The 17147-nt window shown below is 44.0% G+C and overlaps 1 protein-coding gene across 3 annotated transcripts; it reads left to right on the top strand.

Annotated features, from left to right (window-relative positions):
- The first annotated feature begins 3862 nt into the window (after positions 1-3862).
- On the top strand, positions 3863-17145 carry LOC115168347 (mitogen-activated protein kinase kinase kinase 12). 3 transcript variants are annotated; one of them, XM_029723511.1, is made up of 14 exons: positions 3863-4112; positions 5388-5920; positions 8425-8608; positions 8837-9028; positions 9175-9333; positions 9434-9592; positions 9810-9918; positions 10117-10226; positions 10572-10688; positions 10968-11102; positions 11278-11989; positions 12091-12158; positions 12439-12736; positions 15784-17145. In XM_029723511.1, exons 2-14 carry the CDS (start codon positions 5449-5451, stop codon positions 15925-15927), a joined length of 2859 nt encoding a protein of 952 aa, XP_029579371.1. In that variant the 5' UTR covers positions 3863-4112; positions 5388-5448; the 3' UTR covers positions 15928-17145. The 3 variants fall into 3 exon arrangements, with proteins under 3 accessions (XP_029579371.1, XP_029579370.1, XP_029579372.1); XM_029723510.1 differs by having other exon boundaries at positions 5388-5929; XM_029723512.1 differs by lacking the exon at positions 10968-11102 and having other exon boundaries at positions 5388-5929.
- Positions 17146-17147: the final 2 nt, after the last annotated feature.

Raw genomic sequence — 17147 nt, 5'->3', positions numbered from 1 at the left:
ATGATTTGATAGAGCAGTCTGACTGAGCGATGGTAGGCACCAGCAGGCTCGTAAGCATTCATTCAAACAGCACCTTTGTGCGTTTGCCAGCAGCTCTTCGCAATGCTTCAAGCATTGTGTTGTTTATGACTTCAAGCCTATCAACTCCCGAGATTAGTCTGGTGTAACCGATGTGAAATGGCTAGCTAGTTAGCGGGGTGCGCGCTAATAGCGTTTCAAACGTCACTCACTCTGAGACTTGGAGTAGTTGTTCCCCTTGCTCTGCATGGGTAACGCTGCTTCGAGGGTGGCTGTTGTCGATGGGTTCCTGGTTCGAGCCCAGGTAGGAGCGAGGAGAGGGACGGAAGCTATACTGTTACACTGGCAATACTAAAGTGCCTATAAGAACATCCAATAGTCAAAGGTATATGAAATACAAATCGTATAGAGAGAAATAGTCCTATAATTCCTATAATAACTACAACCTAAAACTTCTTACCTGGGAATATTGAAGACTCATGTTAAAAGGAACCACCAGCTTTCATATGTTCTCATGTTCTGAGCAAGGAACTTAAACATGAGCTTTTTTACATGGCACATATTGCACTTTTACTTTCTTCTCCAACACTTTGTTTTTGCATTATTTAAACCAAATTGAACATGTTTCATTATTTATTTGAGGCTAAATTGATTTTATTGATGTATTATATTAAGTTAAAATAAGTGTTCATTCAGTATTGTTGTAATTATCATTATTACAAATAATTTTTAAACATTTTTTATTTATTTTTAAAACAGGCCAATTAATCAACTTTTTTGGTCCTCCAATAATCGATATTGGCGTTGAAAAATCATAATCGGTCGACCTCTAGCCTATATATGAGCCCAAACCGGAAGAAAAAAAAATTATTAAAATAAAAATTGTGCCATTATACACTCAGTGTACAAAACATTAGGAACACCTGCTCTTTCCATAACAGACTGACCAGGTGAACGCTATGATCCCTTATTGATGTCACTTGTTAAATACACTTCAATCAGTGCAGATGAAGGGGAGGAGACCAGTTAAAGGATTTTTAAGCCTCGAGACAATTGAGACATGGATTGTGTATGTGTGCCATTCAGAGGGTGAATGGGCCAGACAAAATATTTAAGTGCCTTTGAACGGGGTATGGTAGTAGGTGCCAAGTGCATCGGTTTGACTGTGACAACAACTGCAACGCTGCTGGGTTTTTCACGCTCAACAGTTTCCGGTGTGTATCAAGAATGGTCCACCACGCAAAGGACATCCAGCCAACTTGACACAACTGTGGGAAACATTGCAGTCAATATGGGCCAGCATCCCTGTGGAACGCTTTCGACAATTGAGGCTGTTCGGAGGGCAAAAGGGGGTGCAACTCAATGTTAGGAAGGTGTTCCTAATGTTTTGTACACTAAGTGTACAAATTAGAGTGAATTTGTAATTGATGCATCCAAACAGACCTGATCTACCTGCGAGAAATTGTAATGGAAGGCAACTTTAAGCCAAGTATGATTGATGATATATTTAAATGATGGGCTTAAAATGGACTGACCAAGTATTATCAGATGTTTACAGACAAGGGGATAGATACACTTGAGAATCTATCAATAAAGTACGACCTCCAGAACTCTATTTTACAATTATTTACAAGCAAGAAGCTATCTTACTAAAGCAGTGGGACCTAATAAAACACTTAGTGATATACATTTAATTAATTACACTGATCAAAAATAAAAACACAACATGTCTTTACATTGTGTTGGTCCCATGTTTCATGAGCTGAAAAATATTACAGAAATGTTCCATATGCACAAAAAGCTTATTTCGCTCAAATGTTGTGAACTAATGAGTTTACATCTCTGTTAGTGAACATTTCTCCATTTCCAAGATAATCCATCCACCTGACAGGTGTAGCATATCAAGAAGCTGATTAAAAGGCATGATCATTACCTAGGTGCAATTTGTGCAATAAAAGGCCACTCTTAAATGTACAGTTTTGTCACCCAACACAATGCCACAGATGTCTCAAGTTGAGGGAGCGTGCAATTGGCATGCTGACTGCAGGAATGTCCACAAGAGCTGTTGCCAGAGAATTGAATGTTCATTTCTTTACCATAAGCCAACTCCAACATCGTTTTACAGAATTTGTCAGTACGTTCAACCAGCCTCACAACTGCAGACCACGCATATGGGCAAGCAGTTTGCGGATGTCAACGTTGGGAACAGACTGCCCCATAGTGGCGTTGGGGTTATGGTATGGGCAGGCATAAGCTACGGACAACGAACACAACTGCATTTTATCGATGGCAATTTGAATGCAGAGATACCGTGACGAGATCTTGAGGCCTATTGTCGTGCCATTCATCTGCCGCCATCACCTCATGTTTCAGCATGATAATGCATGGCCCATGTCGCAAGGACCTGTAGACAATTTCTGGAAGCTGAAAATGTCCCAGTTCTTCCATGGCCTGCATACTCACCAGACATGCCACTGATTGAGCATGTTTGGGAGGCTCTGGATCAACATGTACGACAGTGTGTTCCAGTTCCCAACAATATCCAGCAACTTCGCACAGCCATTAAAGAGGTTACCCATCGCGCCACAAAAGCCGCGACCCTTGCAACGCAAGGGGAAACCCTACTTCAAGTCTCAGAGCGAGTGACGTCACCGATTGAAACGCTATTAGCGCGCACCACCGCTAACTAACTAGCCATTTCACATCGGTTACACTCACCCCCCCTTTGACCTCCTCCTTTTCCGCAGCAACCAATGATCCGGGTCACGGCACCAATGTAACAGTGTAGGTTCCGTCCCTCTCTTCGCCCCAACCCGGGCTCGAACCAGGGACCCTTGCACACATCAACAACTGACACCCCACGAAGCAACGTTACCCATCGCGCCACAAAAGCCGCGGCCCTTGCAACGTTGCAAGGGGAAACCCTACTTCAAGTCTCAGAGCGAGTGACGTCACCGATTGAAACGCTATTAGCGCGCACCACCGCTAACTAACTAGCCATTTCACATCGGTTACACAAGGAACACATCATAACCACATTACTCCTGAAAAAGACATCACATTTAGTAGCTCAGCATTCAGTTATCACATGCAGATGCTAGCTAAATCAGCTAGCTAGTCACTAACGTTAGCTAACTAGTTAACGTTGGCTATCTATCAAACTTGGCTAGCTAGATTGGATTGACACTTTAGACTTGCTAGCTACTTAGCAAGCTAGTTAGACCGAGAATTACAAAATACAACTACACAGTTATCCACGTAGTGGTACATTGCCAATGTACTGTTGTTAACGTTACCTTTCTTTTCCTGTAAAATGTAGCTAGGTTTACAGCAGCTTCAAACAGATCGGCCAGTTAGCAAATCCCGCCGTGCTGGATTCATAAACTACGGAGGCCTGTAGAAGGCATACAATACAGCGAATTTCCACAACGCGGACATACTTTGCCCAGAGGTGAATACGCTGCTGTCATCTATCGGATAAATAGTGGCATTACATCCAACTTCTGTTTCTCAGTTCACATTGGTGCTGTTCGTTTCAAAACATGGATGAAATAAGCAAACTGTAAAAACGTGCTGGTTGTTTGCCATTCAAATGCCGTTTTGATGAGTGCATGCATGGTGTGTAGACCTTGGTGGAAAAATGATTAGCTATAGCACATTTGAACCATTAATTGTGTGTGTTATTTAGAGATTTCCAAAGACAGAACTAAGTAGTCAGTGGAACCGACATGACACGAAGACAATTGATTAAACTTTGCTGAAAAGATGGAAACCACTGTACAGTTTTGTGTGGGGCGATATTCACGCCCCCTTGTGGGTTTGCAACTCCGTGACGTCAATTCAGCACTGGGAAGGAGACAGCTCCCTCCCTCTCCCAACCCTGCGCGCCTCACGTTCCATGGGTCCCCGGTTATTGATAACACAATTTGCCCGCTGGGATTCGTTCTGATAACGTAAACTCGTGGGAAGGGTCTTTCATGCAATAAAACGACAGACAGTCCGGAGAGGAAAAAACGACGATTGCTCTTCATTATTGCATGTAGGAAGCTGAACCCACCCCTTACTTGAGAACGCGACAGCAACCAGGCAGAAAGGTAATGGAATGTCATTCTATCAATTATATTAGATCAAATATTATTATGAGATATTCAGGTGCGTTGCCTCATGCAATGTTGTGCAATGTACTCTGTTCACATTAGCATAGGCTACCACCAGGTCAATATGGCAGAAAATGCATACTCGTCGATTAATGCGAAAAATCATATTTCTGCATCAGCATCATAGTCTATTACGAAATATTTTGTGTTGGTGCCAAAATTCAGTGAATCTACAGACGCTGCGGCAGTTAGACTTGGCATGGACTCGTACGGTTCGGGCATTAATTGACGTACGTCGACTGTGATGCTAGTGAGTGTCATCATCACATCCGTGGTTATTTAAAGATTGATCTTCCTGCGCTTGTGTGAGAAAGTGCTCCTTCACACAGGCCCAGTGTTTTTCCCATTTCAAGTTCCCCATTCGCTCGAGAGTAGTGGTTCTCATGCGGTTCTCATACTGGGCTACCGTGTAATGTGAATTGGGTACATGTGGCAATTCTCTCTCCCTCCACCGCTCTCTCTCTCTCCCTCACACACACACACACACACACACACACACACCTCAGTGGTTAGGGTTGCAATTTCGTCACATTCTGCAGAACTAACATGTCAGGACTGAAACACATACAGTATTGTATATGTATAGTTTGCAGCATGTATCTGGACCATAAGTGTCATTCAATGCATACAGTACCAGAAGAGGCATAGTACTCATCCTTATTGATTCCAGCAGTGCACCATCCATATCATCACAGTGTAAAACAAGATATAGGCTATCCTGACCTATGGTGACACTCCTACAGGAATCACCCTGGGGATAAAGGTCAGGTCTATTTTGTAGTCAGTACTATGTCCTTGGTTCATTCATAAAACGATTCCCCATTGACTAGCCTTGTAATTACCAGATTGATTACCACTGTTGCGAACATTCATGTAAGCGTGCAAGATCAGGCGGCTTGAGAGGCTACCGTTTGACTGCCTCAATCCCATTCATAAATATTAAGACGTGGTCTGCTGAATAATTGAGGCTTTTGTCTTTATTGAGGAGAAACTGGATGTAATGGTTGACTTGCTCTCACAGGAGTTTTTTTTAAAGAAAGGCAGAGTAAGATTTCTTTTTTTTCACTCCCTCTCCTGCATAGTAAGGTCCATCTGTCTGATCAATGGACAGCTCTGAAACAGCCAAAAGACTAGGCATCAATGAATTATACTGATTTATAGTTACTCATTGCATTTTTCCTCTCCTCTTCATCTTTGTGTCACTCCATCCAGGCCTCCCCTTCTCCCTCTCTACTCCCGTACATCCTTGGTTACTGTGTTGTGGGACCCCCTGATGAGTGGGACCTGCCTCCATGAGCCCCACGCCCCCTCCCCCTCCCTCTCAGAACCTACCTTCCGCAGGCTGGATGCAGACCCCCCCGCCTGCACCCCAGAGACCGACCTGACCCCCACCCAGTGTGTGCTCCGCAACGTGCTGTGCATCGACACAGGTGGGGCACCAGTTGTGTCAGGCGGAGGTGAGGGGTGCCCCCACACCTGTGGCAGCAGCCCGACCCCTAGCGACGGGACCCCGGCCCACTTTGACAACAGCGTGCTGAAGTTGCACGAGCATGAAGCCTGCCAGTGTGGGGGCGGGGAGGAGGCAGGGCTAAGCTCAGAGGCTGGGGCCATCCACAGCCAATCAGACAACATCCGGCTGCAACAAGGAAGTGGAGGGTTCCTGGAGGGGCTGTTTGGCTGCCTGAAACCCGTCTGGACCATGATCGGGAAAGCCTACTCCACCGAACACAAGCATAACCAGGAAGGTGCGTGGAGTGAGTATAACAGCCAATTCTATGTCACTTCACTATTTGCACAAGGTCTCCTGTGTTTTACAAAGACGTTTGTAAACTTTTAGGATACTGAATACCTAACTAATACGTGAGAGACACTTCAGGATATGTAATGCACAACACCAAATCTTGTCACTAGAAATGTTATATAGTCAAGATGTTGAGATAAATCCATAAATCCGTAACCATGGTGATGCATTATATATAAAGGTTCAACTTGACTTAATTTCATTATGCAGGTACATCACTAAAATGGCTTCCATTTTCCTCTCTGTTTATCTCTCACTCCTGCCACCATGCCCCACTTTCTCTTTACACGCCCCCTACAATGCTGCTGACGTTACCTGTGCACTAGACTTATTCACAGTTAGCTGCAGATGACATGAGCAGCTGCCGCCACAGCAGCAGGTCCCTGGAGACCACAACACTTCTTATGAAGAATTATTCTGCTTGTCTCTCTTATCCCGCCTACTGGCTTCTCTTTCCTCACAGTGACCAAATTCTCAGTCATTCATCTATCTAATGTACTCTCATGACAGGTGATGGAGGGAGGAGCGATTAGATTTGGGGAGATGTGCAGCTGTTTGCCTCTACATCTCTCCCCAACTGCCATCGTACTATACTGTACACTGAGCATATTGATCGAATCGTATCTATGATGGTACCACAAGGGGATAACACCTACTCATGTGTGGATGTAAAGTACTTTTTTCACAGAAAAGCTTCCTATCTGTAGACTAATATAAACAGATGATGTCGTTTACAGTGAGGGAAAAAAGTATTTGATCCCCTGCTGATTTTGTACGTTTGCCCACTGACACAGAAATGATCAATCTATAATTTTAATGGTAGGTTTATTTGAACAGTGAGAGACAGAATAACAACAAAAAAATCCAGAAAAACGCATGTCAAAAATATTATGAATTGATTTGCATTTTAATGAGGGAAATAAGTATTTGACCCCCTCTCAATCAGAAAGATTTCTGGCTCCCAGATGTCTTTTATACAGGTAACGAGCTGAGATTAGGAGCACACTCTTAAAGGGAGTGCTCCTAATCTTAGTTTGTTACCTGTATAAAAGACACCTGTCCACAGAAGCAATCCATCAATTAGATTCCAAACTCTCCACCATGGCCAAAACCAAAGAGCTCTCCAAGGATGTCAGGGACAAGATTGTAGACCTACACAAGGCTGGAATGGGCTACAAGACCATCGCCAAGCAGCTTGGTGAGAAGGTAACAAGAGTTGGTGCGATTATTCGCAAATGGAAGAAACACAAAAGAACTGTCAATCTCCCTCGGCCTGGGGCTCCATGCAAGATCTCCATGCAAGATCTCTGGAGTTGCAATGATCATGAGAACGGTGAGGAATCAGCCCAGAACTACACGGGAGGATCTTGTCAATGATCTCAAGGCAGCTGGGACCATAGTCACCAAGAAAACAATTGGTAACACTACGCCGTGAAGGACTGAAATCCTTCAGCGCCCGCAAGGTCCCCCTGCTCAAGAAAGCACATATACATGCCTGTCTGAAGTTTGCCAATGAACATCTGAATGATTCAGAGGACAACTGGGTGAAAGTGTTGTGGTCAGATGAGACCAAAATGGAGCTCTTTGGCATCAACTCAACTTGCCGTGTTTGGAGGAGGAGGAATGCTGCCTATGAGCCCAAGATCACCATCCCCACCGTCAAACATGGAGGTGGAAACATTATGCTTTGGGGGTGTTTTTCTGCTAAGGGGACAGGACAACTTCACCGCATCAAAGGGACGATGGACGGGGCCATGTACCGTCAAATCTTGGGTGAGAACCTCCTTCCCTCAGCCAGGGCATTGAAAATGGGTCGTGGATGGGTATTCCAGCATGACAATGACCCAAAACACACGGCCAAGGCAACAAAGGAGTGGCTCAAGAAGAAGCACATTAAGGTCCTGGAGTGGCCTAGCCAGTCTCCAGACCTTAATCCCATAGAAAATCTGTGGAGGGAGCTGAAGGTTCGAGTTGCCAAATGTCAGCCTCGAAACCTTAATGACTTGGAGAAGATCTGCAAAGAGGAGTGGGACAAAATCCCTCCTGAGATGTGTGCAAACCTGGTGGCCAACTACAAGAAACGTCTGACCTCTGTGATTGCCAAAAAGGGTTTTGCCACCAAGTACTAAGTCATGTTTTGCAGAAGGGTTAAATACTTATTTCCCTCATTAAAATGCAAATCAGTTTATAACATTTTTGACATGTGTTTTTCTGGATTTTTTGGTTTATTCTGTCTCTCACTGTTCAAATAAACCTACCATTAAAGTTATAGACTGATCATTTCTTTGTCAGTGGGAAAACATACAAAATCAGCATGGGATCAAATACTTTTTTCCCTCACTGTATATGATACATCTCAGCTGGTCTGCTTACTGGCCTGGAGTCCTCTCCATCTGCCACTCATGGCCTGTGACTGATTCTTTCCTTGTTTTGATGTTGTGCTTTTAGAATCCTGGGAAGTTCCGTTTGAGGAGATCTCAGACCTGCAGTGGGTGGGCAGTGGGGCCCAGGGTGCCGTCTTCTTGGGGAAGTTCCATGGAGAGGACGTGGCTGTCAAGAAAGTCCGGGACATCAAGGAGACGGAGATCAAGCACCTACGCAAACTCAAGCATCCCAACATAATCACCTTCAAGTGAGGAAAACTCCCTGACCCAGACCCCAAGAAAACAGAATAGATGTATATGAACATATCAACTGTTCGTCCGAGCTATTGTAGCCTTGACCAGCAGTAACTAGCACTCCATCAAGACTATGACATCATCAGACACTGACTTTTTCAAATGTTCTCTTCTTTATACTTGTCCCTCTGCCTCCTCCCTCCCTCTCCCCATTCCTCCTACCCCCTCTCTTACTCCCCCAGGGGTATCTGCACCCAGGCTCCCTGCTATTGTATCCTGATGGAGTACTGTGCGCAGGGCCAGCTGTATGAGGTGCTAAGGGCGGGCAGGAACATCACCCCCTCCCTACTCATCGACTGGGCCATGGGCATTGCCGGGGGCATGAACTACCTACACCTCCACAAGATCATCCACAGAGACCTCAAGTCCCCCAAGTGAGTCACTGTGCTGGGTATTATCAAAACCATCCGCCTATAGACCAGAAGGCCCCAAAGTAAATAAATTAGCTCTTTCTTTAAAAAATGTATTTTCTGGCTTAAGAACATCTAAAAAATATATTTTTTTGCTCTATCCATGGCAGTATGCTGATTACACATGATGACTTGGTGAAGATCTCTGACTTTGGCACCTCCAAGGAGCTCTTTGATAAGAGCATGAAGATGTCTTTTGCTGGTACGGTGGCCTGGATGGCCCCAGAGGTCATTCGGAATGAACCCGTATCAGAGAAGGTGGACATCTGGTAAGTGAAGGAATTCAACTTATTGACCATAGAAAAGAGGACCAATGCAATTCCATCTCTGATCAGTGATCACTAATATAAAGAGTGTTGTGAACTGCAGGTCGTTTGGGGTGGTGTTGTGGGAAATGCTGACCGGGGAGGTCCCCTATAAGGATGTGGACTCCTCCGCCATCATCTGGGGGGTGGGCAACAACAGCCTGAACCTCCCTATCCCCAAGAGCTGCCCCGATGGCTTCAAAATCCTCCTGAGGCAGTGCTGGTGAGTGGAGATGGAGGAAGGGATGGTGGGAGGGAGAGAAGGAGGGGGAGAAAGAGAGGGATGGTGGAAAAGAGGAGAGAGAGGAGAGAGGAGGTAGTGGAAATAGATAGAGGGAAATTCTTCCCTTTGAAATCTTTCCTAGGTAGACTTGGCCCATGTAGATGCATAATGATTATACAGTAGATATACCAAACTTGTCTCTGACTTGGTTTTGCAGGAACTGTAAACCCAGAAATAGACCCTCTTTCCGTCAGATCCTCCTCCATCTGGATATAGCCTCAGCTGATGTACTCTCCACCCCACAGGAGACATACTTCAAGTCTCAGGTAGCCTACTGTACACTATGCCACACACACACAACATAATGAATGTATACACAAACAAACACATTCACACACACACAAATGCACACACACACACACACACACACACACACACACACACACACACACACACACACACACACACACACACACACACACACACAGAGAGAGAGTGTCTAAGTTTGTGTGTGTGTTGAGCAGGCTGAGTGGCGGGAGGAGGTGAAGCAGCACTTTGAGAAGATTAAGTCTGATGGGACCTGTCTGCACCGACTGGACGAGGAACTGATCAACCGACGCAGAGAGGAGCTCAGGTCTGTACCACAACACTCTGACAGACAGTTACTCTTCTCTTTTACCTGCTGGAAGTGATGCAATGCCAGTATTGTATAACAGAAAGCCACCAGTGCCTTGTTGTTATGAGCTGTGTAACTACAGTACAGCAGTCCAGGGTCATGTAGACAGGCAGTTTCACTAACATCAAATGGCTCTAGTTCCTTTGCTCTTCCTTTATCTACCTTTGGAGATATAAAAAAGAAAGAAAGAGATGGAGGGAAAAAATTAAATAAATAGGCTCAGGGCGCGTTTCTGTTACACAGCATTTGGATTATTTCAAGCGTAAACATGATGTCACTTCTTGTGCACTGTTTTTTATTCAGGCACGCTCTGGACATCCGTGAGCACTATGAGAGGAAGCTGGAGAGGGCCAACAACCTCTACATGGAGCTCAATGCTGTCATGCTGCAGCTGGAGCTCAAAGAGAAAGAGCTACAGAAGTAGGTGGATCCGTCAGGCAGAGCACTTCAATGCATGTGGAGTTGTTCAGCAAATTCTCAGATCCTTTGTATAAAGAAAATTCTAATTTAGCACATCAATCATATCAGCTAGTATGGTATATAGACATACTGGACATGCAGTGTTTGAAAATAAGTGGATAATAAGTATTTGGTAATTAGGGTTATAGAAGATACAAGTCATAGAAATAGAATATGTAGAACAGAGTAGTTACTGGATTTCGCATGCAATCAACTTTAATCGTGTTGATGTGTGCCTAGGAGAGAGCAGTCTTTAGATAAGAAGTTTCCAGGACTGTTCAAGCACCACAGCTCCAGACAGACTAGCTCCTCCAACTCCATGGACAAACTCATCAAGAAGAGAAACGTCCCACAGAAACTGCCCTCTGGAAAGAGGTGAGAGTTATTTCCGAGAGCCAAAAGCATAGGAGGCAAGGGTAGTTCTAATGTGAACCCAATGCAGAATTAACTTACTCATGTAACCCAATTGAAAGCACTTTAAATAAATGTGTAATCAGATTTTATCACAATGTATCTAACCATTGTTTTCTATTCTATCCTGTTCTCATAGGCCAGACATCCTCAAGTCAGAGGTGATCATTCCCAAGATGGATTCCTCCGTGATGCAGGTCACCATCCCCTCCTGCCCCAACAGGGGCTCCACGTCTCCTAACCGCTCACGGAGAGTCAAGACTCGCCACCGCAAGCCTGGCAAGGGCAGCAGCGGGGACCTGGCTGGCCTGAAGGCCACTCAACCCTCCCCTGGCGGGGACAACCCTGCCCAGGCCAACAGCTTCAGCACGGACCCCTCCAAGCAGCTCCTGGACCCCAGCGCAGTCTTGCGGGCCCTGGGCCACGAGCAGCAACAGAGGCAGTTGTCCTCCTCCAGCCCAGACCTCGTATGCACCACGCTGGCAGCTGAGGGCCAGGGGAAAGGAGAGACCACCATGGGGGGGCTGGAGAAGGGTGGCAGCCTGAGTGCCTCCGCGGGCCTGGGGGGGTCCGAGCGTGGCGCGGCAGGTCTGGATGACCTCACGGAGACGCCCCCGCGTAGCAACACACCCAGCGAGGACGCAGCATCGTTCCCCTTCTCTAGCAGCCCAGACTCGCCATGTGGGAGGGGGGTGGCCGCCGGGAGGGGGTCTGTGCTGGGTGCCTCACGCCTGCCCCACGATGGGGACGATAAGGAGGAGGGAGTGAGTGGTGTGAGGTTACCTCGGGTGGCGTCAGGGCACCTCACCCCCTCAGCTATCCTGTACAGGGCAGCCATTACACGCAAACAGGTACAGTCCCAATGAAAAGCTAGTCATGTTTAGTATGTATTCCTTTCATCTCTGTGAATGTGTTTAGCTAACTCCCTCTGTTCTATGGGCTGTGCCCACAGAGGCGTGGCGTGTCTTCAGAGGAGGAGGAGGGGGAGGTTGACAGCGAAGTGGAGTTGCCACGGAGACGGTGAGAATGTTGCTGTACTCCAGTACCCAAAAAACTGCCCGTAATTTACCTTTGTCTCATCAATGATCTGTGATATGATTTTAGGAGTCACAGGGTTTGACACCATTATAAAAATGACATTTGTAATTCCAATCAGAGATGTTTTGTGTTGCTAGTATAAGTGAATCTGCAAGTGACATGCAGTATGATGACTATTAATTATGGAATTAATCAAAACTGAAACAAAAGTGGATTCTTCCTTTCTTTTATCTCCCTCTTCTCTCTTGTTCATTCTCCCCAGACGTCCGACCAGCATCAACCAGTGCCAGTCGGGGTCCACCTTCAGTTCAGAGAACCTCTCTGTGTCAGACGGCGAGGAAGGTCACACCACCGACCACTCCCACAGCGCCACGCCGGATGTGGTCAGCACCAACACGGATGACCGTCTGTACGACCGCAGCGATGACCTCCTGTCGCAGGGGTCAGAGTCCCCGGCAGACAACACGGACCTGGTGCAGGCCTCTGACGGGCTGTCTGAGAGGAAAAGTGCTCTGGGCCAGGTCAAAGCCCTGCTAGATGCTGCACAGAATCCTAATGAGGTAACACAATCTGATACTGGCACTTGCGTAGCGCACCCCCCCGCAGCCCCTGCAAGATGGGGGGTCCACGAGCTTTGACCTAGCTTATAAATCCCTTTTTTTATAGTTAAATGTTTTTTATTCAGTTCCATTATTTGAGCTTAAAATGTAGATTTACGGGAATTTTATAAGGGAAAAGTTTTTGTTTTTGAAATACTTTCAATATTATAAATGTCCATGTCAGTTCTATGCTTGGAAATGCTGTTGTATGGAGCAAAGCATCACAATTTTTGTTGCAATAATGGATATTAGCTGAAAAATGATCTTATGTAGTTTCTTGTAATAGCCCTCTGTGACTTTAAAGAATATTTTTCTCAAAACTGTAATTCCTGAAAGATGTTTCCAGTGGTCAACTCCTGTGTATACCACTTGAAGAAAATGTCTGTAAAACACCAAATCCTTCAGATTTTTGTCTAATGTCAACTCAACTCCATCAGAGTACTGAAAGATCTGATAGAAAGATTATGTTTTTATTTGGGATTTTCAAATGAATCATTTTCCATACTTTACAAATGTTTGTATTGAACTTTAATTTTTGAGGCAAAAATATGTCTGTTTTGAGTATCTGTTGTCAAATACGTCAGTGGCTTGTCAACCCGTCGCTGATGGCTAACCCCCTTAAAATATATATTTTTGTCAATATTCTGAATTATGTTTTTTATTACTAGCTAGGTTTCCATCCAATTGGAAACAGATTTTCATGCGAATACTCCAGAATCTCCAAAAAGAAAATATGCCCATTTTCCCACCAGTGGTATGTTTCCACTAAATGGACTTGTTGGGGGGGAAACGAGTGCGTGATGACGTAGTATATACAAAATGTACTTTTTCGCGATAGTTTTTTCACAAAAAGTGTTGCGTTTAATAGCAAATAGTGCCTACATCGGTCTTGGCGCCTGCGCTCTAGCCAACAGCTTGCAGATACAGTGCGAGTAGGCAGTGCGGGTTGTCTAGTCTACATGATGAGATTCTTATGGATAAGAGCAAGAATATTTGTATTTGTTAAACGGCAGTCAAGCATCGATCATCATATTACCAGAATAAGACCCTCGATATTTATTGGAAAGCAGCATCAAGCTCATAACCGTGTACTTTCCACACCCTGTGAAGTTCATCATAACTTATTTCATAAGTAGCCTATAAACTGCATGGTTTCCTGAGTCGTAGTGGGAGAACCACACACATTTACATTTACATTACATTTAAGTCATTTAGCAGACGCTCTTATCCAGAGCGACTTACAAATTACACACCATATCATCGCGTGACTCCAAATTTACTTCGAAATTATGGTTATTTGATCAATATTTGCGCATAACGGCGTTTCCATCGACGTTTCCAACATAATACATTTTACCGACACAAAAAGATCCGACCATGTCGAACGAACAAATTATCTGTCGCCGTTTATAAAATTACACTTCCTGTTTCCATCACAGTTGTGATATTTTTTTAATAAGATGACTCTCATAAAAACTGTGGATGGGAACGTGGTTACTGTTCTGCAACAATTTCTGCTTAACAATTTTCTCCTAAAATGACACCCAAATCTAACTGCCTGTAGCTCAGGACCTGAGGCAAAGATATGCATTTTCTTGATACCGACATATGCTTAACAATTTTTGCCTAAAATGACATACCTAAATCTAACAAACACTTTGAAGTTTGTGAAAATGTGAAATTAGGATAATATAACACATTAGATCTGGTATTTGTACCATCATCTTTGAAATGCAAGAGAAAGGCCATAATGTATTACTCCAGCCCAGACGCAAATTAGATTTTGGCCGCTAGATGGCAGCAGTTTATGTGCAAAGTTTTAGACTGATCCAATGAACCATTGCATATCTGTTCCAAATGTTGTATCAAGACTGCCCAAATGTGCCTAATTGGTTTATTAATACATTTTCAAGTTCATAATTGTGCACTCTCCTCAAACAATAGCATGGTATTCTTTCACTGTAATAGCTACTGTATATTGGACAGTGCAGTTAGATTAACAAGAATTGAAGCTGTGACCTTTTCCACATTTTGTGTTACAGCCTGAATTTAAAATTGATTAAATTGCAATTTTGTGTCACTGGCCTACAAACAATACCGCATAACGTCAAGTGGAATTATGTTTTTTGAAATTTGTACTAATTAAGTAGCATGTTCGAACATAAGTAAATAGAGCAGAATATATTTATGAAAGTCACCTTGTACGAGAGAGATTTACATGGTTATCAAAATGTCACGCCACATGAAACACAGCCCTTAATTTAATCGTATCAAAAATCCCCTATGGGAAAAATGAATGGTGGGAAAACGATTGGAACCATTTCGCTGTTTGACCGTTAGGTTTTATGGGTATTATGACACCTCCACTGTGGGGCTCTATAGCAGCTATTCGTCTGCTATTGCACAAGTCGGCTTGGTTGGTTGCTGTCTCTCCCTCGCTGCTTCTCGTGTCACTCGCTCACACAGTACGTCCCCTACCCCGCTTGCTAGAGCGGCACCGCTCTCTCCCTCTCGTGCTTTACCAGCTCTGGTTAATCAAACATGATTTTCTGCTGCTACCCTCACTCGGATCGGACCTGATTTGGATCCGACCATGTCTATACGGAACGGGTCTAGTTGTCCTCGGGTCCGATTGGAACAGGTCTCTGTGTTTAAATTGTTTTATTTATGCATGTCGAGTCCAGGTGGGAAAGCCCCAGGTCCATTTTGGAATGGGTCCAACTTCACAGCTGTATTTAATTCAGGCTGTAACACAACACAATGTGTAATAAGTCAAGGGTTATAAATACTTCTGAAGGCACTGTACTTGTACCTATCATTTATCCATTCATTACCACCAGTTTCTAATCTACAACTTCTAGTGTGAAGTTTTTTTCTCATACCGCAATCTCTTCTTCGATAGTGACGTCAGACTAGGAACATTAACGGTTCCCATAACTGAGGTTTCAGTTGATTCTGTGATCTACCTCTAGCATAATGTTTCTCTCTCCTCCATCTTTACCCCTCAGAGTCAGGCCCTGTGCGACGACTCGGACTGCGACAGCGCTGAGCTTGACCAGTCAGGAAGTGGGGAGCCCAGTCGTCCACCCAGTGCTGGGGCCTGTGCACCTCATTTTGGGCACCAACAAGGGTCTCCACAGGGGCCCAAATAGAGCCAACACACTGGACACTATAGAACTACAGCTACCTTACAGTAAACAACCATCACAAGAGCCTACATTGGCCAGTCTCTAAAGCAGGACTTGAATTAATGTGATGTGGGGTCACATCAACTTAGCTCAGGCTATGACAAGTTATCTACCAGTGTCTTATAAAGCAATATGGGTTTGTTCGTTAGCAAGCCTTCATAAGACAACGCAGGTGATTTGTTATAAACTGATAGCAGTTATGACAGTTTGTAATATCTGACTTATTCAGATTTCATTTTTTTTTTTTTTAATAAACTTTAGATAGTGTTAATACAAGTACCAACAGCCACTGCTCCCGTTCAGGAAGAAAAAAATACTCAGAAATACAAACTGTCCCCTTTGGTAACTTGCCATCTGGTACTTTACCATCACTGCTCTTGGAGGAGCCCAATTTCCAATTAGCTTTTTTCTCCCATGGAAATTAATAATGTAGATATGTGAATATCACATGACAAAAATCAAAATGTATTTTACGTGTAAGACAAGAACTGATGTAAGAAAAAGCAGTATGCAGCCCAACGAACAAATGCATGACTACACATGCTTATATTTTAAGTTTTGGATGTATCCATTTTATATTTTGTGAGAAGGTTTACACTTTTTTACCCTGTATTATTTCCATATATTTTTTATTATTATTGATGTCGGCACTTAAATAGTTATGTCAAAGGGGAATGAAAATCTCACCGAAATGTTCTCTTTCATGGATAGGTCCCTCTGCTGGTAATGTTAAATTCATACTTTGATCTTAACTCTCCTACCACTGAGTTTTGAATACACATCCCTTTAAGATCACAAAGGAATTAGCCAGAACAGAGAGAACACTGCTCTCTGGTAGAAGTAGTGGAATAGTAAGCATCCTTTGAATTTCAATAGAGGTTTACACATTGTAACTGTAAAATAGGAATGATATCAAAATCCAAATATGAGGAACAATAAAATATTGGTAAATCTTCGAGGTGTGACAGGTGTGTTATATTTGGGAACATGTAGCCTTGAAAACCCTAGGAGATACCCCTGTATGACAAGTAAAATCCAATAAAAATAAAACCAAAACGCGCAACAACTACATTGTACCATTTCTATTCATTGAGTTCAGGCAGTTTATTTTTACATTAGTAGTAGGAATGTTACTCATGTTTACCCCAGGAAAGTTTAAAATAAAAAGACTGCTTACAGCCAGA

The sequence above is a fragment of the Salmo trutta genome, chromosome 30 (genome assembly GCF_901001165.1).
Source record: "Salmo trutta chromosome 30, fSalTru1.1, whole genome shotgun sequence".
Lineage (NCBI taxonomy): Eukaryota > Metazoa > Chordata > Actinopteri > Salmoniformes > Salmonidae > Salmo > Salmo trutta.
Note: the sequence above shows the minus strand (reverse complement) of the source record. Positions and strands in the feature narration are given on the sequence as shown.